This window comes from Psammomys obesus, unplaced genomic scaffold (assembly GCF_907164565.1).
Source record: "Psammomys obesus unplaced genomic scaffold, mPsaObe1.curated_primary_1811, whole genome shotgun sequence".
Classification (NCBI taxonomy): domain Eukaryota; kingdom Metazoa; phylum Chordata; class Mammalia; order Rodentia; family Muridae; genus Psammomys; species Psammomys obesus.
This window is the reverse complement of record NW_026591918.1, coordinates 3,753,071-3,775,816: the sequence shown is the minus strand read 5'-3', so window position 1 is coordinate 3,775,816 and position 22,746 is coordinate 3,753,071. Positions and strand designations below refer to the sequence as shown.

General features: G+C 44.4%; 1 protein-coding gene across 1 annotated transcript in view; it reads right to left on the bottom strand.

Annotated features, from left to right (window-relative positions):
* LOC129680614 (double homeobox protein B-like) overlaps nt 1–21,736 on the bottom strand; it is a 26,391-nt gene extending 4,655 nt beyond the window's left edge. The window contains exons 1-3 of the mRNA XM_055612307.1: nt 21,352–21,736; nt 4,150–4,197; nt 848–1,002 (exon numbers count right to left, since the gene is read on the bottom strand). Coding sequence (XP_055468282.1) covers nt 848–1,002; nt 4,150–4,197; nt 21,352–21,736 — 588 coding nt within the window. The remainder of the gene's footprint in view (nt 1–847; nt 1,003–4,149; nt 4,198–21,351) is intronic.
* Nucleotides 21,737–22,746: the final 1,010 nt, after the last annotated feature.

Below are 22,746 nucleotides of genomic sequence, written 5' to 3'. Positions count from 1 at the left end.
AAAAAAAAAAAAAAAAAAAAAAAAAAAAAAAAAAAAAATGCAAGTAGGAAGGGGAAATGTTGAGAAAAGATGTCCAGAGGGACTGGGAGGGGAATAAAAAGGGAATTCAGAGAAGATGTATGAAGTTGTCACAGAATAAGTTAAAAATTATTAATAGCTGATCGTGGTGGCACATGCCTATAATCCCAGGCAAAGGCAGGCAAATCTCTGTGAGTTCAAGGCCAGCCTGGTCTACAAAGTGAATCAGGATACCTAAGGCTACACAGAGAAACCCTGTCTTGAAAGCAAAACAAAATATTAAATAAAGGAGAAAAAATCACTAGCATTCAAACAACCAGTTTTCATGAGATCTGCACGTACTGTGTTTTCACGAAGTATGTGTTGAGACACACCAACATTAAGACATTTCCAGCATGTCTAGGCCTTACTGTCTAGCATAACTGTAGCCATTTTGTTTTTAAGTCTTCATTTTGATCATAAGGTAAAATTAAGTTCAGGTTCTCAGGCTCTGCCTACCTGAGAACTTAAATAGCCTTTTACTTACAATTTAATACTTATTACTTATGCTCTAATGATGAAACGTTCTATTGCTACGCTGATGACATAATTTCTTAAATTCTATAATTCTCAAGATAATAATTTCATTATCTCCTATGTGGAAACCATGAGCTGGCTTTTCCTTTCCCTCAGTGCTGGCTCATTTCAATAAGACATAAGCAAAATTTCTGTTTTATCTATCCATTACATATGGAGTAAAGTTAATAAAATATAGCCCACCTATAAGAATTGTTTAGCCTAGCTTTGCTCTTTTCCTTGGCTCAAAAAGAAAGAGGGGCCTAACGCCTACCATAATTTGAGACTCAGAGATGCCGAGTTCCTTAGCCAGATGTCCCCTCGTGGCTAAATCTGGGTTGGGATTCTTTTCAAACCAAGCATGAAGAGTGTCCTTTTGATTCTGGTTCAGAATAATTCTCCTTCTCCGGGCTTCTTTTTCCAGCAGGCCTAGTGAAGGAAAGATGGACAAAGGAGTATGAAGTTATCTTTCCTGGCATGAACTCCTGTTTTGTCTGCTCCATGTTAAAAGCCCAGACACATAATGATGACTATGTATTTTTACTTCAGGGATATAGCTTAAGCCATACCAATAAGGACATGCACAGGTTTAAACGTGTATTTTAGAAAAGATGATAATCATGTAAGACTAAAAGCAAGAAAGGACAGAATTTCCACAATAGTACTTGAAGACAGAAAGCAGTGGGAACTAGAAACATGCAAATTAATGAAACAGTACTTTTTTTTTAAAGGTAAAAGATTAAGTTAAACTATTGTACAAAAGTTGAACTTTGGAATGACACATTTTCATAAAATTAAACATCATACACTTCATTTTCTTTTCATTCAAAGTGTCAACTTTAATACTCTAAGTAGAAGCCTCCTTTGTAAGAGCCCTGGCTGTCACTGTAAATTGTAAGTTACAAGATTTCAAAAAGTCATTCATCTACCCACCCAAACTGGCACTAGAAACCAGCTCTCTCTCAAACAGTGTGACAGTCATGACTGTGATGTGAAAGTTCTGAGGTTTGGGGAAACAAAGGAGAGAAACTTACCAAATGTACACTTTACATCCATACTGTAGTCACCTGGATCCCACGAGGCCCAACTGAACTGCTCGTGGAGACACAGGATTTATGAAAGCCCAGAGTGGCCCACCCATTCCTTAAATACCTGTTGGTTTAATCCCTTCATTAAATATGCAAGAACACTGTGGCAAATCTTGACTGTCAACTTGATTGGATTAAGAGGTTCCTGGGAGATTAGTGGAACCCGCCTCTGGGTGTGTCTGGGGTGTTTCCAGAGAAGATTAGATCATAAGAGAGTTGAGCTAATCACTGCTTTAACCCTTTGATGGACTGAAGTTTACAAGACTCTTGACAGCTGATTGAACTGTAAATGCTGGAATTTAGTTGGTGTAAATGGGTTGCTGGCTGTGTGGCTTTAAAAGACAGGTCTTGGTCCTGGTGCGTTCCTTTCACACTCTCTCTAATATATTTCCAAGAAAAAAAATAAAAAAACAGCCTCAGACTTACTGCCATATTTTGCCTTACCTCACACCCACAGCAATGGGCCCTAGTGATCAAAGATAGACCTCTGAACTAGTGAGCAAAAAATGAATTCTTCCTCCTTTAAACTGTCTCTCTGGGGGCACTTGTTAGAACAAGGTCAAATTTGACTAACACAGCCACCTAAGAGGAATTTAAAATAATTACACAAAGGAGTAAAAGTCGATTCCTCTGGGTAATTTTTTACCTAGGCTAATACCTTTCTGTGTATAGTTTTATTCCTGAGCTCTCTAGACTGTATCAAACTATTCTTATAGTCATCATCACCGTCATCATCTCCTTGGTCATTTGCTGTGCTCAGGATGGAACCTGGTCTCAGACAGGTGAGGGAAGTAAGTGCTCTATCACTGAGCTACAACCCCAGCCCCTCCTATTAGTTTTAGGTCACTTTATTTCCTGATTATCTTGACTTGGCCTTATGCTGTAGTATATTGAAAGTCTCACCTCGTTTCATATTTTTCAATTTTTTTTCTCATCTTCTGCTAAAACATATTTTTTATTTTCTTCCTGTCCTTGATGATCTGATTGCTCACCACACTGGCCAGCCTAAGCTCTCTCTTACATTGACTCAACCTTAGTGTAGGTGTGCTGTGAATGTATTTGGCAGGCGTGATCAAAGAGTAAAACCAGGTGTCTCTAAGGAAAGCAGACTGTCCAGTACGGGCGGAACTGACTCAGGAAGGGAAGCAGTAACACTGGGCCTGGCCTGAAGAAAGTCAACAATGGAGAGCTATCACTGCAGCTCTGGCATGAACTCCAGCCTGCCTCCTTCTTCTTTCCTAGATGTCCCTGCTGCTATACATGTACATATGTGTATGCATTACACACACATGCTTTATGAACATGCTTATGTGAGACCTGTGTAACCCCATTTTTGAAAAAACAAACAACAACAGCAAAACTCCACCTTAAAGGTAAATGACCTGGGCATGAACTCCAGTTTCAGAAAAGGAGAAAAACTCACAAAATTGTGCTTGGACCACTCACCTCTGGTAATATTGAACCATCACCCCTAGCAATGGCTAATCCGTGAACACCTGGAGTTTTACCCAGGTGTTCTTTACAATAGGTTGAGTAAACAATTCCAGTTTGGCCCTCCAGACTCAATCAATCGGGTTTTAGCGACCAAGCTTTGCTAAATGTCAATCAATCATAGAACTGCCCAGTTGGAATTCCCTGAACCTGGCTGTAACCTCAATAAAAACCTCTCTCCCTGAGCTCAGGGATCTACACTTGATCAGCTGTATTGGTGACGGTGTGGGCCCAAGCTCCAGTTTGCAGAAAGGACCCTTGTGTGTTGCAGCTCCTTGGTGGTCTTTGGGGTCTGCGAGACTTGGGCGCAACACTTATATACAGACTTGAAAAACACTCTCGTTCCTTCCCTTATCCCATTATCATCTAATACAAGGTATATTAATAGCAATTGACTTCAGAGGCCAGTGAGCTGGCTGAGCACAGAAGGGTGCTTGTTGCCAAGCCCTGCCATCCTGAGTTCAATTCCTGGACCCCATATAGTAGAACGAGACGGGCAACTCCCAGAAGATGTCCTCTGACATCCACATTATACCATGGTATGAATATGCCCTCCTCATACACACATAAATAAAAGAATGAGTGAAAGAATAAATAACAACTTTATATAAGCACATTCAACATATGGTAAGAAAAGAATGAACCTCACCCAAGAGCCTTGTCCCTCTGAGCAAATGTGTTCAGCGAAGGGTTATAGAAAGTTAGATAGAAGTATGATCTTGCTGTTGTTTTTATTTGCATCTATGAATAGCTTAGAAGAGACACAGGCATGCCAAGTTTGCATGGCCGCCGTGCTTCTGTTGAAAGCAACAGTTGAATTTAAACTGCTAGTGAGATGATTTCAGCTGTCTCTGCTGCTAAGGAGTAAAAGACAGTTGGTGCTTCAGTAAGGCTGATAGGCTTAGGATAGTTGAGAAACAAACTTAGCTACTTTTCTGGCTGTGAAAAACACCCCGACGAAAGCAGTTTAAGAAAGGAAGGGTTCATATTGGCTCACAGTTCCAGGGCACAGTCCACCATGCAGGAACGTCAAGGCAGCAGGAGCCTGAAGCAGCTGGTCATACTGTTTCCGAGGTCAGGAAGAAGACAGCCAAGGACGCCGCTGCTCACAGATCTTTCTCCTTTTTAATGCAGTCTGGGACCCAAGCCCCAAGTCCCTGCTTTGAAAGTGGATCTTTCCACTTTTCTTATTAACCTAATCAAGATAATCCCTGATAAGTGTGCCAGGACGGTCACCACTTGGTGAGCACACACCCCGTACAATGACGATCATCTCAAGCATCATGCACACCTCCACCCATCCTGTAACAGCTAAGCATTTACCGAAGGGGTCCGCTCCACCAGCAAGTTTTCTGGTCTGTTTACAGGAGAGCCAGACGTTAATTTTTACAAAGTTGCTTGGTGATCACTTAACATTGGCAGTTTTCTATTGGCTGTAACCAAAACTTAATTTCTTATTAATGTAAAGTTAAAATATCTTTTTTATGTAGACAAGATATAGTCTTGTGGCTTGGCATAAAATACATTGTTGTTTTCACATAAAAAATATTTAAGATAACAAAGCAGGGGGCAGGGGGAGACAATAAGCTCCTGCAGCTAAATGCAATCAGTTGCATTAATTAGCCTTTGTGGAGTGTGTTACAGATATCTGTATGCTACTGTTAGTTCTCCCAAAGAAAAAAGCCACGTGACTAAAGTAATGAAAAAATGTGTGTGTGGAAAAAAAGACTACTAGACACCCCCCCCCCCCCCCAGGATCCTACCCAGATGGTAAAATAAGGAAAAGAGCCAGTAGCCCTGATCCCCCCTATGTATTTGCAAATTAAGGATAGGGGGATCTAGTCTGGGTATTTTAGTCAGGCAGTAGAAATTACCTAATTAGGGGAATCGCATCTGAAACTGAAGGATGTGGAAAACATCTCTCCAGCAGCAACTTGGTGTCTCATTGATACTACCTCGTCTTCTTCGTAGTCTCCTCTCCCCCACTCCACATACCCACTTCCCCACTGTATCAGAAGAGAAAATGTTTGTTTTCTGGGGCAAGATGGCGGATTGGAGGCTTCCTTCATGCAACTCCGGGATAGAAGAGTCAGGGTAACAAAGGACAGACCCAGAACAGAAAGAAAGGAAGAGAATCAGAAAAAGGTGACAGCACAGATTAAAAAGGATGGTAAAACAGAAAGACTCTGGCAAGGACAGGCGGAAGCAATCTGCAGTTCCAGTCCCCGCAGGGGGGAAAGAAGAGCTGGAGCCCCAACCACGCGTAAGCCTGTCAGCCCTGGTGACAAAAGACTGGCAGTCCCAGCTGCAGGATAAACCCACAGTTCTCGCTAGCCTTAATCCAGTGGGGGGAGGGGAGATAATGCCTCCTCCGGTGGGGCCCGTTAGCTGCGGAGAAGAAATCCTGCATCCAATCCCTGCATCCAAACCCCTACCCAACGCGGTGCTACAGGAGTGCTACACCAGATGCCTGGTCGAGAAAGGAGCTATTGTTTGAGACTAGGCTACTCTGGGACTTTGAAAACAAGAAACAGTCAGCCACAAATCAGCGAGCATGGAGCCGCTCGGCCACAGAGCCAGAGTGGCAGTGAGCTACCAGACGCAGATGCAAAGGGGGAGGGTCGGAAGGGACCGGCTGGGAAGTTATAGGGGCGGGAGCTCAGCGCCCCCCAGCCCCCACCTCCTTGAGCGCTGGGTGCAGGCAGTGGATCACCGTAAAGATACAGAGAGATCCAAGTCCTGGCTGGCGGATTCCTCAGCCTCTGGAGTTGCCTCTGGTTTGCTGCTTAATGAAACAAGGCACCAAGAGCCCAGAGCTGACAGAGGGCTCTACTTCCAACAAGGAGATCTGCTGCTGGCCTGGGACTGCATGCCCGGAACCAGAGAGACGTCTTGCCACCCCCGACTCATGCAGAAATCCTTTCCTCCACTCTGATTCACGCCGGGGACACCCCTAGGCTTGGATGTTCGCCACTCCTGGATGCACAAATTTAAGCGGTGGGCATCTACAGACTGGGAAGCTGCTGAGCCACAGGCCACAAAGCTTACTGTGGCCAGCAGCAGCTGTCAGGACACACAAAAGAGGGAAGTGAATAGAACGAATGCATCCCTGACGCTCGCAGCCCAGCCTTAACTGAGGCAGACCCCTGCATAAACAGGAAGCTCTTCAACAGGTTTCATCACTGACTCGCTGCCCTCCTCCACCTGGCAGATTACAGTCTGAGAGCCCGGAGGAAGTTTCTGGTTTTCCCACTCACCTTTTTCCTTTCAGTATATTACGTTTTATTGATATTTTAATTTTTGTTCCTCTTTTATGTAAAAGTATCAGTGATTGTCTCAGATGTTTGTTGCCGCTGTCTGCTAGCCTAGGCCTAGCCCTGGAAGCTTCTAGCCTCTGTGCAATGTAACCTAGGCCTTCTCCGATTTATTGCTGAATAAGCCCATTCTTACTTGTTTTTAGTGAGCTCTGGGCTGACTGGGTCAAACTCCTCTCCTAGCTGACTGATTCAATCTCTCTTTCCTTTCTGCCTCTTCTAGTGTTCTGTCTCCTCATTCTCTGGATCATTGGTCTTCACTCCAGTTCTCTCTCTCTCTCTGCAATCTGTCTATTACTGTCCCAGTAAAACTGCCTCTTCTCTCTCTGTATTGCCACTTAAGTAGCTTCCCTTTCCTCCCTCTTCTCATGAGAGTTGGGCTTACCCTATTCTGTCAGTCTTTCTCTGATTTCACTGTTTCTGCCATTCAGTTAGACATCACTTTCAAACATGGGTTACCTTCATTCTACAAACTAACTTTACTTTCCTTGTTTGGGATTAAAGGCGTGTACCACTGCACCTAAATTTTTCTTTACCTGAAACTTGCTCTATACCAGGCTGACCTTGAACTCAGATCTGCTTGCCTCTGTCTCCTGGATAAAAGGTGTGTCTATATTCCAGCTGGATCACACAGACCTTGAAGGTCTTTGGATGTGCTCTCTTTCTGGAACAACTATGTTCTGAATTAACACTCCTTTATACGTTTTAACTTTGCTTACATACTTTAAGTTTTTACTTCATATGTATATTCTTGTCGTTTTCCTCACATTCCTTTCTTGTGTCTTAACTTTGTTTCATCTCTTTTCCCTTTTATTTGCCCCTTAGTTTTGTCCTTTTATTATTACCTTTGTCTTTATTTAAGATTTTTATTAGTGTGTATTATGCATTATGTCATTTCCATTAGTGTATATACAATAATTTCATCCTACTTCACCCTGATTGCTTGCCTTGCTGCTGAGACAAAATACCTGACACAAGTAACCTAAGAAATGGTTAATTTTGGCTTACTCTTACAGGATGTATCTCATACACAGTGAGATGCCCAACTCTTACTAGAACAGAGAGGAAAAGGAGGCTTAGAAGAGAGTGCAGAGGAGTAGGGAGAGGGGGCAGTTTTACCAGGGTAGTCGTACAGAGAGAGACTGAAGAGATCACAAGCCAGAAAAGGAGAAGGAGCCAGATTAGAACAGATTGCTGGAGTTAGTTAGAGGCCAAGCAGAGCTATTCAGTGAAAAGCTGAGAGAAACCAGTTTGAATCATAGAGCTAGGAGAGGAGTTTGAGCCAGAACAGCTGAGTTAAACCAGCCAGCCAGATATCAGAAAGAGCTAGAAAGGGTGAGCTTATTCAGCAGCAAGTCTCAGAGGCTGAAAACATTCTAGGCCTAGCTTAGATTGAATGGAGGCTTCCAGGACTAGGCCTATGTTAGCAGACTGAGACAGTAAGCCTTGGAGATGACAATTAAATCAGGCGAATAAAACTTACTCTTACACCTGTATGACATCTTTATACACTGTGCCCCTTCTCTCCGCTCTGAGTTCTTTTTTTGTTTGTTTGTTTTGCCCCCTCTTCTGAGCCTTGGAGAGCAAAATTTAGGGCGGAGCAATCAACAGTCACTTATTCTCAGCACTTAAACCAGTTATGGGTCTCTGCAGTAACTGCCACCCACTGGGAAAAGATACTTCTCTGGCCAAAACTGGCATCACTAATCTGATTGCTGGATTCACACTTGAGTTCCCTCCCTCTGTATTCTACAACTTTATTAAAATGTTTAAAAGATTTTATTATTTGTTTTATTATTTGTTTATGCTTATGTCTTGTATGCATGCTGTAGCCAATGCCACCTGTAGTGGTCTTTTTTAAAACTTTACTTGGGAGTTTAGGCCTCTACCTCCCTTCCATCAACCCCCCAACCATAAATAAGAGAGAGAGAAGGTTAGTGGGGAGAGGGGGCCCAGACTCCTTTACTTCTCCCGGCTATTTAGGGTCAAGAAGCTCTTTAGGGCTCTACACCACTCTCTGTCAACCGCAGATGTGGCTGGCAGGCTCCTCCACACGGCTGTGCCCTGAAGCATTTCTCTCCGTCTGTCTGCTCCAAAACATTACACTGTCTCTGGTCTCAGGTCTCTCCAAACTGCTCCATGCCATATGCCAACACCAAACACCTCCACTGAACACCACCAAATGCCACTTCAGAACACTATCATATGGTCTCTTTCTTGACCTCATACTTATATTCTCAGAGTCCTAGACCACATCCTTCTCCATTCAGCACATGGAAGGCCATTACCAGCTGGCAAAGATCACACCCCGCACCTGACAATTACCAGGTGTGAACAAACCATCGATCAACTAAAATCTCACACTTGGAATTAAAACAATAGCATATTTTCATAACGAAGAAACCAAACTTCCATTACACACTCTGTGTGTGCACATGGAGGCCAGAAGAGGGCAATGTTGTCTTCCTCTCTCTTTCTCTCTCTACCTATTTCTTTGAGGCAGGGTCTCTCCCCAACTTGGGGATCATGTTCTCAGCTAAAAAGGAGGCACAAGCCCAGAAATCTTTCTACCTCTGTCTCCTTGGAGCTGGGATTGCTGGCACGTACTAGAGCCCAGCTTGTTCCAGTAATGCTAGTGTCTGATCTCTGGGGCTTTTGACCACCCAGCAAACAACCTTAACCACCTAGCCCTCCCTCTAGCCCTGCTAATTGTTACCTGTAGTTTATTCTCCGTTACTTTGATAGTTTTTCTAGGCTTATCCATAATATACTATTTAGAGTTATTTGGTTGTTATTGTATTTCTATATCTGATCTGTTTCGGCTTTATTGCTGTTCTGGTGGTTTGCTTTCATCATTCGGTGTTGGTACAGACACTGAGTCCTCAGTAAGAAGTCCACCAGGAACTGGAGCGATGGCTCCGCATTTAAAAGTGCTTACTTACTGTTCTTGTAGAGGACCTGGGTTTGGTTGCTGGCACTCACACTGGGCAGCCTACAACTGCCTAAAACTCCAGCTTCATGGGATCCAATGCCCTCTTCTGGACTCCTTGGGTACCTGCAAACATATGACAAACACACGTACACACACAAATAAAAATAAAATTAGACTTTTTAAATTCCATATGAAGTCTATGTAGAACTTACACAATGGCCCTCAACTATCTGTAACTGCAGTTCCAGGAGATCCAGTAGCCCTCTTCTGGCCTCCCAGGGCACCTATCGGCACAGTCATACATATAAAATCATTTTTTTAAAATAAGCTTTCTTAATGTGTACTGTGCAGAATGATGTTAAAGTCACCTTTATCTGCCTGCTGCAATTGTCTTCCTGCCTCTGTCTGCTAACCTAGGCCTAGTCCTGGAAGCTTCTAGCCTCCACTCAACCTAATTTAATGTTTTCAGCCTCTGAGACTTGCTGCTGAATAAGCTCACCCTTTCTAGCTCTTTCTGAACTCAGGCTGGCTGGTTCAACTCAGCTGTTCTGGCTCAAACTCCTCTCCTAGCTGACTGATTCAATCTGGCTTCTCTCAGATTCTCACTGAATAGCTCTGCTTGGCCTCAAATTAACTCCAGCAATCTGTTCTATTTTAGCCCCTTCTCCTTTTCTGGCTTGTTATGTCTTCACCTGTGTCTAGCTTGTTCTCTCTTCAACCTCTCTCTGTTAAACTCTCCTGGTAAAAACTGAATCCCACAAGCTGAACTGCCACAAACTCAGCTCCACTGCACTGCACCCTCAACAGAACTCAGAGATCTGCACGTCTCTGTTCTGGGATTAAAGGTGTGTACCACCATACCAGGACCTAAGCTTTTCTTTACCTAAAACTTGAGCTCTCTATAGTAGGCTGGCCTTGAACTCAGAGGTCTGCTTGCCTCTGTCTCCTGGAATTAAGGGTGTGTCTGTATTTCAGCCAGATCACACAGACCTAGAAGGTCTTTGGCTGTGATCTCTTGCCAAAACAGTAATGTTCTGCATTAAAATTCCTCTCCACAGATCAACTGAGGAAGATGCCAAACAGCGAACCTTGGGCTTCCAAATGTGTGAAGACACACATACATGCATGCGCACCCACTCACATGTTTGCCTACATGAACATGCATGCACACATACATACATACCATACATACATACACAGACACATACACACATTCATACCATGTATACGTGCACCAGAGGAGGAGAGAGATCTGGTGGCCTGTCCTGTCACGACAGAACAAGTATTCTGAGGCTAAGATACCACAAATGGAAAGCTTCATCTAATGAAAATGCAAAATTAACTCATTAACTTGAAAGAATAGCGCCTAATCTGAGAATGTTTAAAGGGTCCCTTTTTTACAAAAAAAAAAAAATCTCTATAGTCTTTACAAAACTCAGTTCCAAAGCAACTGTGGAACTGTGGTTCTGGTTCATGGAAGCTGACAGCAGAATTTGCAGATTTGTTAACGTGGTGTTAGTTTTGTAGTCATAAAAGATGTGTGGTGGAAGGTAGCAAGTTGTAGGTCCTTACACCATGATTCCAGAGAACTGCTAAGGCCAGGCAACTCATGGTACTGTTGGCGTCTAGCCAAGGAGTTCCTAAGAGCTCACTGCATGGAGCTGTGAAAGTGGAGCCCTTGTATGATACAGACTCCAGGACAGTGGAATGTCAGCCAAGAAAAGCTGCAGGCATGGAGTAGAGGCAGCCCAAGGGACAGGTTATCAGTGCTGAAGGCAGCAGAGGAGGACCAGTGGCTCAGTCCAAGCCCTTTGAAGCTAAGAAAATTTCATCATGGCCCAAGGAGTCGAAGGTGAAGCTATTGAATGTGATGCTTTTCCTGCTGGGTTTTGGTCTAGCTTTGGTCCACCTGTTTTTTGTTACACACTCATTTTCCACTTAGGGTAAAAATGTTTATTTTGTGCTACTGTGTGTTGGGAATAAGCAGCTTGTTTTTATTTTATAAGAGCTTCAAGAAGAGATTGTCCTAAGATTCAGGTGAGATTGGAATTTGGGATTTTAAGGGCTGGCATTGTCGGTTTGGGGTGCTTTTAGAGTTGGCTTGACTATATTTTACATTATGAGGTGACCATGAGCATGTGAAGACAGGAAATGTGTGGTGGTATCACTTACTGTCAACTTGACAGGATCTAGACTCACCTAGGAAATGCCTAGGAATCACTCCAGGCACACGTGTGGTGCGTCTGGGCCCACCTCTGAGGAGCTACTTGATTCGGTTAACTGCAGTGGAGAGGCTCTGTAAATATTACCATTCCGTGGGCTGAAGTCCTATACAGAACCAAGGAGAGACCAGGCCAGCACCAATAATCATCTCTCGCTGCTTCCTCCACGCGAATGCCACATGAGCAGCTGCCTCCTGATGCTGCTACCACAGTCTTCCCTTCATGGGTGGACCGCATCCCTTTCTTCCTCGGTTTGCCTTTTTCAAGTGTTTTGTCATGACAATAAGACAAGTTACCACAAGTAAGAGACTGAATCATTTTGGATAAGAACTATCTGAATGGGAAATCCAGAGAGACACACATTCTGGATAGCAACAGCACACGAAGATCCAGCAAACGAGCCTAGCAATAATGGTGCACCCCTATAATCTCAGCACTTGGGAGAGGCAGGAGGAGCTCTGTGAGTTCCTGGTCTACAAAGAGAGTCCAGGAGAGCCAAGGCTACACAGAGAAACTCTGTCTTGAAAAAACAAACAAACAAGCAAACAAACCTTTAAGTCAGATCCCAGCCCCACTTATAAATTAGTGATCTATCATAGGAGTCCTTGAACCTGTCTCTCAATAGTTCCAGAAATACATTTATCATCACTGTATGCTACAGCCCTTTTCTAACTGATGTACATTTGAAGGGAAAGAATCCAACTTCTTTTTCTGCTCCTTCTCCTCCTCCATCTTCTTTGTTGTTGTTGTTGTCTGTTTGGTGCTTTGAGACATTTTCTCTGTGTAGCCCTGGCAGACCTGGGTTCTGTCGACCAGGCTGACCTTAAACTCAGAGATCTGTCTCCTGAGAACTCTGTCTCCTGAGTTCTGGGATTAAAGGCTTACACCTCCACCCACCCTGCAGAATTCATCTTTCAAGTAAAATGTTTCAACCTGTCAATCTCTCCAGCTCAAAATCTACCTGATCAAGAATCTTGGAAATAGCTGGGTGGTGGGGGCACATGGGCTTAATCCCAGGACCTGGGAGGCAGAGGTCGGTGGGTCTCTGTGAGTTGAAGATGTTTGCCTAGGATCCCCCATGATTTTAGGGACTGCTCAACAAAACCTATAGGAGACCATTGATTTGAAATACACTCCTCTGCTAAATCCATCCCAGCAAACCACGTGGAATCCATGCGTCTCACAAAAGATAAACATTATATTATACTTTAAATCCCAAATGTCCTCAAAGGCTATAAGCTAAAGATGTGATTGTGAGCTTGTGGTGCTGTTGGGAGGTAGTGAAATTAGGATGCAGCCTAATTTGGAGGAAGCTGGGTCACTCAGGGTGTGCCTTTGAGGACAATATGCTTTCTGGACTGCTTTCCAGCTAGTATAATGCAAGCATGCACACACATGCCAGGAGTGTGTGACACCTGCAGAAGAAGCTGCAGGCAGCAGGCAGAGCCCTCCTGCCGTGCTGTTGCGAAACAGAGGAACCTTTATGGGGTGGGGTCTGGATAGGGGAGGCCACTGAGGATGTACTAAACAGAGACTTCTCAAAAGGACTCTCAAATGGCTGAGAAGCACTTAAAGAAATGTCCAGCATCCTTAGTCATCAGGGAAATGAAAATCAAAACAACTCTGAGATTACATCTCACACCTGTCAGAATGGCTAAGATCAAAACCTCAAGTGACAGCACATGCTGGAAAGGATGTGGAGAGAGGAGAACCCTCCTCCATTACTGGTGAGAATGTAAACTTGTATAGCTACTTTGGAAATCAATCTGGTGTTTTCTCAGAGAACTGGGAATAGTTCTACCTCAAGACCCAGCTATACTATTCCTGGGCATATGCCCAAAAGATGCCCTACCATACAACAAGGACACTTGCTCAACTATGTTCAAAGCAGCTTTATTTGTAATAGCCAGAAACTGGAAACAACCTAGATGTCCCTCAGCCAAAGAAAATATTTTTTTTTAATGTGGTGTTACATCTGCACAATGGAATACTATTCAGTTATTGAAGACAAGGACATCATGAAATTTCCAGGCAAACAAATGGAAGTAGAAAATATCATTATGAGCAAGGTAACTCAGACCCAGAAAAAGACACAAGATATGTATTCACCTTTTTTTTTTTCTGTTTTTTTATTTTCGGTCTTTTTGAGACAGGGTTTCTCTGTGTCGCCTTGGCTGTCCTGGACTCGCTTTATAGACCACACCAGCTTTGAACTCAGAGATCTGTCTGCCTCTGCCTCCCGAGTGCTGGGATTACAGGTGTGCTCTGCTGCACCCAGCTCGGTGTGTACTCACTTATAGGTGGATGTTAGCCATAAAATACAGGATAACTACGCTACAATCCACACCCCCAAAGAAGCCAAGGAGGACCCAAGGGAGGATGCTTGGATCTCACTCAGAAGGGGAAATAATACACATCTGAAGTAGATGGAGGAAGGAAACTGGGTGGGAGAGAGTAGGGAGGGTAACGGCTATAGATCAGGGGTGTGTAGGTCGGGGAAGACCAGGACAGAGAATGGAAATCAATGAGAGAGAGAGGGGGACAGGGGAGGCCCCTGGGAGCCCCTGGGGGTGACCCTAGCCGAGATTCCTAGCAGCTGGGGTAGAGAACCTGAAGTCACCACCTCCTGTAGCCAGGTGGGGTGTCCAGTGGAAGTAGGGGGACACTAACCCACCCATAAAACCTTCCACTCAAAATTTGTTTTCTCTACAAGAAGTGTAAGGATACAGCACTCAGGAAGGCAGAGGCAAGCAGGTCTCAGTGAGTTCGAGGCCAGCCTGGTCTACCAAGCGAGTCTAGGACAGCCAAGGATACACAAAGAAACCCTGTTTCAAAAACCATAACATGAATGAATGAATGAATGAATGAATGAATGAATGAATAGAAGGTAGGAATAAAGATAGAGCAGAGACTGAGGGAACGACAAACCAATGGCTGGCCCAACTTGAGACCCACCTGTTGGTATAGAATGTATACAATTTACCCTTGTTCATTCACATGCTGATATCTCTACCCCACTGGTTTCAATCTGGACGTTGCATTGTGATGCATATCCTAAGTATTACCTGCTGCAAGTTTGTGTAAACATGCCACCATTTGTTCTCTGTAATTGTCAATTAAACAACAAGCCAGTGCTGTGCAAAGGAGAAAATAGGGTCGGACATCCTGGTCTAGAGAGGAGAAGAAATCCAGTGGGAAGGAGGAAGGAAAGATTGGCAGAAGAGGTCTTGGAACCACAAGGAGAGATGAACCCGATCTAAGATATGACTAAGAACAAGTATAATGGGTGAAATCTTAATGGGAGGAAAATATGCGGGCTTGGAGGTTTAGGATGGAGTAACTATTGCCCAGCATTGTGCTCTAGGTTAATTAAATAAATCCTAGTCTCTGTGTGGTGATTTGGGTACACAGCTGGTTTGGGAATAAGCACTGTTTAACTAAGTTAAATCAATAATAAATATTAATAACCCGCAACACCCACTCAATGAGAGAGCCGAGCCCTGACACTGTTAATGATACTCTGCTGTGCTTGCAGACAGAAGCCTAGCATAACCTTCTGAGAGGCTTCACCCAGCAGTTGATGGAAACAGAAGCAGAGACCCACAGCCAACCAACAAGCGGAGCTCCAGGTGTCTCCTGGAAGAGTGGGAGGAAGGACTGAGGGAGCCGGAGGGGTCAAGGACAAAAGAAAACCTTCAAAGCAAACTAACCTAGGCTCCTGGGGGCTCACAGAGGCTGAACTACCAACCACAGAGGATGCGTGGGCATGTGTAGCAGATGTGCAGCTTATTGCCCTAACAGTTAGAGCAGGGGCTGTCTCTGACTCTGTTTCCTGCCTTTGGATCCCTTTCCCATAGGTGGGGTTCCTCCTCTCAGTGGGAGAGGATGCTTAGTCCTGCTGTGGCTGATCTGCCTGGGTGGGTTGGCACACATGAGGGGGGCTCCCCTTTTGTGAGGAGAAGGGTGAAGGCAGTGAAGAGGGAAGGGGGTGTGAAGGATAGGACTGGCTGTAAGTCGATTAAATAAACAAATTAATTAAATAAAAAGCACACACACCGGGGGGCACACAAACACACAGGAGAGCTAGGGGGCATGCCTTTATTCCCTGCAGTCAGGAGGCAGAGGCTGGTGCATCTCTGTGAATTCCGGGCCAGCCTGGTTACAGGATAAGTTCCAAGCCAGCCAAGGCTACACAGCGAAACCCTGTCTCAAAACAGACAAACACTGTGCTAAGAATGTAGCTCAGCTGGTATTGTTTTTCCAGCATATGCAATGCCCTAAATTCAACCCTAAGCACTGCACTAACCAAATATGATGGCACACAGGCACCACAGCACTAAGGAAACAGAGTCGGAAGGATCAGAAATCCAGAGTCATTCTCAGCTACATAGTGAGATGATACATAGACAGTCTGACCTAGCCTGGGACATGAGACCTTATTTCAAAAACAAAGGGGCTAAAAAGATGGTTCAGCCGTTAAGAACACTGACTGCTCTTCAGGATCACCCAAATTCTGTCTCCAGGACTCACAGCATCTAGAAGCCTCCAGTTCCAAGGGGCACCAGAGCCCTCTTCTGGCTTTCTTAAGCACTGTGCATACATGGTACAGACATGGAGGCGAAACACCTATACACACAAAAGAAATCTCAAAAAAAGAAAAATAATTTCTATAAATCAAAGCATACGTCTAAAATCTTTTAAGTTGTTTTTCTTGGTGACTTTAGTTGGAGGCTTTAAAAGAAAACTAATTAAGCTGTAACCAGTAAAATTCTCTTTGCTTCTGTTTTCTTTACATTGTTGGCCACAATTCTTGGAAGTTGTTCTGGCTGTCTCCAGGTGTGGTGGTGCCTGCAATCCCAGCACTCAGAAGGCAGAGGCAGGCGGATCTCTGAGGTCGAGGCCAGTATGATCTGGAGTTTCGGGATAGCCAGGGCTGCACAGAGAAAACTTTTGTCTCGAAAAAATTGTTCTGACTCTAAGGGTGACCCAATTTGCAAATAATTGTTGTTGCTTTGTTCTTTAAATTCACTCACACAATTTAAACTTGTTTTTCCTTTCAACAGCACCTAAACTTCAGCTAGTCAGCAAAGATAATAGCCCATATTAAATAAAAACGGTTCCCAACTTGTTCCGTATCTCTTTAGAAGCCAGGAACTATTCTTTATATACAAAATCATCACTTTGTGTTTTTCTTGATGAGAAGTAGAAGAGGCAACTTTGAGTTTTTAAAAATCAAATCGTTGCCTTGGGTTTGGTGCCTCTGCACATCGCCCGGATCCTCAGTGGACAAAGCTTCGAGGAAAGACCATGCAAACCATTTCAGGGAATGCTGGGGACAGCACAGTCGTGCTGCGCAACTGCAGTCTGGGGCTCTGTGTAACGTGACAGGCCATTGAGCCTCCTCAACCTTGGTAGTTTGTACAAAGCTGCCAATGTGTCTCCCACATAACTCTTTTCCTTAAGAGCCTTAAAAGCAGAAGCCCTAGTTCCTCTTCTGCCTCGATATATGTCTCCTGAGGACACAACACCTACTATTAAGTAGCCTTTGGCTGATGGGTGGATAAAGTGTGTAATACTATTCAGCTTTTCAGGTAAAGAAATTAGCAAGGGATCATAGCACACACATGTAGTCCCAGGTACTTGAGGTTGACACAAGAGAATCACTGTAGTCTAACCAGGGCCAGGAGGTCATTCTTCAGTGACAGGTTCCTGAGACAGAGAGGGAACCAAGGCATGAGAAGATAAAGAAGAGAGGAAAGCTGGGGTCAGGAAGGCTTGCATGAGCTGTCTTATGCCAAAAAAGCTTATTAGGAAGTACAGCTTCTTCGAGACAGCTTGGGGTGGAGGGAGATGGAGCAAAGTCAGTGAAAACTGTCATACAAGGGGACAGAGGCAGCAGGGAGCTAATCAAGCTATCTTGCACAAAGGGGCACAGGGCATCTCAGGCCATTAGAAGACAAGGGAGCCTGGCAACCGATAATCACAGCCCTTTATGGAGAAGGAGTTGAATTCTCAGGATGAAGTCAAAGCTCCCCCAGAGCCCTGGCCCCAGTCCATTACTGGCCTTGCCAAGCATGTTCCTGTCTTCAGAGGAGCTACATGCCTTGTCCACACATCATGGCCGTAAGGACTGGTCTAGCTCAACAGAACTGCAAGCGTTTGAGACCATCCTAAGCAACAGAGCAAATACTCCTAATTCTAACAAAGAAACCCTGATGTTAAAAACATGGATGAACTTGGAGAATATTATTCTAACTGGATATTGTTCTAACTGGCCAAGGAGCAACATAAAGATGAGAGTTCTTAATACGAACCTAAATTTAAAATTCTGTAACTGAACTCAATGAGCTCGCATCTTTGTGGGTGCAAACACAAAACAAGCACAGCCAAGATTTAAGAGCTGGGGAAGACCTATTACCTGCAACAGGCAAAGACAGGAGTTATTTTCAAAGCAATGCCCTCTTGGAACAAAGGCAGCTTGCAAGATTTTATCCAGGGAGCCTACTCATGCTCACAGCGGTTGGTGCATTCCTGAGCATGCTCCGTTGAATGGCACAATTGAAGAACATCCCAGAATAGACATATTGGGTATGTTTAGTTCCAGGTCATGGAGCACATGTGTCAAAGATTATAGTAATGGGGCAGGAAAGCCTCTGGCCACGCTCAGCTGGATCTATAAAATTTTTCTAAAAATAAAAGTCATTTTGCAGGTACATTAATATGGGTGTTGTCCTGGGTGCCTGCCTTGCTGACACTTTCGGAGTTACGGAAAGTTGTGAGCCACCATGCGCTTGCCTGGAACTGCATCTTTTTAATTTTTATTATTTTATGTGCCTTAGTGTGAAGGTGTCAGATCCCTTAAATTGGGGTATAGACAGTTGTGAGCTGCCATGTGGGTGCTGGGAATTGAACCCAGGTCCTTTGGAAGAACAGACAGTGCTGTTAACCACTGAGCCATCTCTCCAGCCCCCTTGCTAAGTCATTTAGTGAGAAAAAAGCATTTCTGAATGTCTACACAGGGCCTGGGCTCTCTCTCCAGCACCACTGCAGTCCAACGTAATGGTATATATTGTAATCCCATTTAGGAAAGGGAAAACCTCACTTTGGGTTAGAAAGATGGCTCAACTGGCAAGGCCACTTGCCCTGAAGATCCAAGTTTGATCTTCAAACCCACAGCGGAAGAGCACATGCCCACAAATTGTCATTTGACCTTCATAAGTACAAGTATGCAGCCCTGCCCCCTCCAGTTTTCATCTATTTCCTTTAAAGAAATTTACATAATGGAGGTGCAAATACAAGGTGCTTTGCAGTGGGCGAGCTTCAAAACACTGGTCAGCTTCTACTGTTGGACCCAATTACCAGGGAGAAGCAGGAAGGAGACTTGGAGGCCAGATTGATGCAACAGCAAGAGGTTTATTCAGGCCAACTGGCGATGGAGCCTCCTGCATCCAAGTGAGAGATGGCCCCAAGGAACAAAAGCCTTGGGTTTTAAAAGGAAAAAGTGTGGGCAAGTAACGGATTACACGTCTTGACATTACCGGATTGGGTAAAGGGTCTATAGGGAAGTTGCCCTTTAAAATGATTGGTCTATTTTAGGCGCCGAGACCGGTCTGTCCTGGCCTGACCATCTGGAGGATATCTGGTCATGAGCAACGCCTGGAATGTCCTGCTAAGTGCTGATCTGGTTGTTGCTGGGGGGAGGGGACGATTAGCACATCTTGTGGTAGCCCCAGAGAAGCGGGGCTACGTGACTCTGGTCACAGGCTAGGGACTATCTGGAAGGGGAATTGGGGCTAGCTGGGTTGGTTGTCAGGTAACGGTATCTCACAAGTGCAGGCCTGGTTTACGCTTTTACAACAGGGTGGGTCTGGGGTCTGTCTCAACTTGCCTGCTTCCTCATCTCTGCCCATGTCCTTCTGCTTTCTGGAAAAGTACTGAGAGAACTTAATTTGACATGAGGCCTAAAAATCAAACTGGAATCTGTAAGGTTAGCTTGACTCCTTCACTAGCATAGGGGAAATCAGCAGATCCGAGTGAACAAAAGGACAATCTGAAGTCCAGATGGACTTGTGATTTGCAAAACTCCTTGGGAAACACCAATGGAGACTGTCTGAAGACACCTTTAAGCTAGGCAACGATGTGCCCATTCTTTTTTTCTAGACAAGGTTTCTCTGTGTAACACTGGCTATCCTGGAATTCTACAGACCAAGCTGGCCTCAAATTCAGAGATATCAATTACTTCGGCTTCCACCACCACACATGGTGATGCACTCACTCTTCAAGAAATTTAATCTTTATTAGCCTAAAGAAAAAAATCTTACACACAGATCTTTTATTTATTCTTTGTCAATTTAACACAAATTCGTATACAATGTGTCTTCATGCTTCCTTACACTCTGAACATTTTCATGTCTTATAAAATGTTAAAATTGTTGTTTACAGTTTACAGAAAGAAAACCTCCATCAACCTAAACAGTATCCTAATACAAAATACAACAATAACGATAAAAACCCGCCAGGAGAATCTGGAAGGAGAACATTTTATACATTTGTATGAATATATACATATATATTAAACTCAGCCAAAGAACCTCTCCATCTAAACCTCCCATTTGCTTATGTTTGGCCAAATGGGGCTGGCACTGGCTCTCTAGTCGAGCGTCACTCCCTACATCTAATGTGGCAGCCTATTTGGAGTTAATGGCAAAACTGCAGCATGTATCTGAGCAGTGGAATTCGGCCTCTTGACCCTGGCTATAATCTAAAGCTCCGTGTCTCATAGACTGACCCTGGCAGTTCCACAGCAGAGGGCTCTGACCTGAGAACTAGACAATAAATCCTGTGCAACCATGGTAACCAGACAGCAGGTTCTGTGTAACCTTGAGTGAGCCCTCATATGTTTTGGCCAAGTAAAGTTGCCTCCGTGAGAAACTGCCTGTACTTTCCTGCTATTTAAGTGTTGGCTTGACATTCAGTAAAGGACACCTTGATCAGAACCTAGACTTGGTATCCTTCCCTGTCTCTTTCCCCCCAGCCCTCACTCAAGTGGTATTCAGGTGTCACTGCAGGTCAGTGACAATCTAAGGATCTGCTCAGGCCATTATGGGGCAAGTGGCCATCTAAACTTCCAGCTAGATTCCAGCCAGTTGTGTATTTTTGAGGGTCCCTTTGGCTGAGCACTCTGGGGAACATGATGACAGACCTAGATTAGATCTGTAATGTAGAGCTGCGGAGAAGATCAAAGTTGAGGATCCTGATTATAAACTTTCCTTTTCTGAAACCATCCTTGGGAACTCTGGATCTTGGTTGAGTCCTAGGGTTTTCTAGAGGCTTCTAAGCCTTCTAGATTGCACCTTGGCCTCCATGCTGCTCCTCAGGGAGCCCCCAGCCCAGGTGTGTGTTGACAGGCCTGCACCACCCCTGCTGGAAGCTGTTGGAAGGCCCTTGCTGCCCATCTAGCCAAAGAGGCATTGGTGGAGCGCTGACCGCTGCTTGCAGAGGTGCAGGTTGCCTCTGAGAACCGGCTGCTGCTGCATTACTTGAACCAAACTGGTCCTGGTGCTCTGAGAGAAAAAAGGAGGGCACCCGCTGCCCTGAGTCTCCATGACTCTGATGTACATCAAGCCAGTCGGCAAAGGGCATCCTCCCTTGGTAGCTCTGAGGGTCCTGCCTTTGTTGCTGATCTCCCCAGTGACCCTGCTGCTGTCCTGGGAACAGTGAGGAATAGTTACCATCCACCTGCATCTGCCCCTGCACTCTAGGAACACAGCCAACAACAGAGGACGTGAAACAACCCTGACTTTCCCATGTCTCAGGCCAGTCATCTTTATAATACTGCTCAGACATAAGGGGAGGAGTAAAGTTCATTGGTCTGAAGTTGAAAGGAGATCCACTTTCAACCTGATACTCCACAGCGACATTTGATCTCATGCTGATGTTCTGTACCACCAAGTTGCATAAGCTGTGTTCGTCACCAGAAGCGTTCTGCATCTTCACACAGACAGCAGCTCTCACTGATGCCCCGGGGATATGAGAGACTTGCCCAGTGGTGTAACTGGGAGCTGGTACCTGGGTGCCCGGGTGACCTGTAAACATGAAGTCTTGGTTCTGGTACATTCTCCTGCGAGCAGAAATTTTGCATCTCAGTTCTGGTGGTAGCCTGGCCCTTTTATTCTGAAACCAGTTCTAAAAAGAAGAGAAAAGGATTAATCAAATCTGCTTTCTAGCAGTATCCTACAGTGCATTTTCTTTCTCTCTCCTTCCTTCCTTCCTTCCTTCCTTCCTTCCTTCCTTCCTTCCTTCCTTCCTTCTTTTCTTTCTTTCCTTTCTTTCTTTCTTTCTTTCTTTCTTTCTTTCTTTCTTTCTTTCTTTCTTTCTTTCTTTCTTTCTTTCTTTCTTTCTTTCTTTCTTAGTTTGGTTCAGACAAGGTCTCTACTATATAGCTCCGGCTATACTGGAACTCACTATGCAGACCAGGCTGGCCTCAAACTCAGAGATCCACCTACAGAGTCCTATGAGGAAAGGTGTTTGCCACCATGCCCAGCCATACACTCAGTTTTTCAGTAACTTAGATTCAGCCTCAAAAAATGAAGGCCACCTTTCCAAGGTGCACGTTATGACGGAGGTTATGAACTGTACACCTTGAAGCCAACTCCAATCAACCCCACTGCAATCTCTACATATAGACAGAACAGGTGAAAACTGTCCCTCAATTTAACACTGCTTAAGCTGCCACCCAACAAGATACAATGTATTACAAATTATATTATGTGTTATATTTAAAGACACTAGGCAAGAGTTTGGACATGCCTTGTAGGTATTTGATTTGGTCCTAAAAACATTTGGGCTTCACTTTTAGCCTCTTTAAAACAGCTGTACATCAAAATTATGGTCCAAAATTTTTTTGGAGAAAGGTAAGGTGTACATATGATAAAATGTTTTAAGGAGATGGAGGACAGGCATGACCTGGTCATTTTTAATCCCAACACTCTGGAGGCAGAGGCAGAAGGCTCGCTGTGAGTTCAATATCTGCACATTGAGTTCCCAGATGGCCTGGGCTACAGAGTGAGATCCTGTCGATAGATAGATAGATAGATAGATAGATAGATAGATAGATAGATAGATAG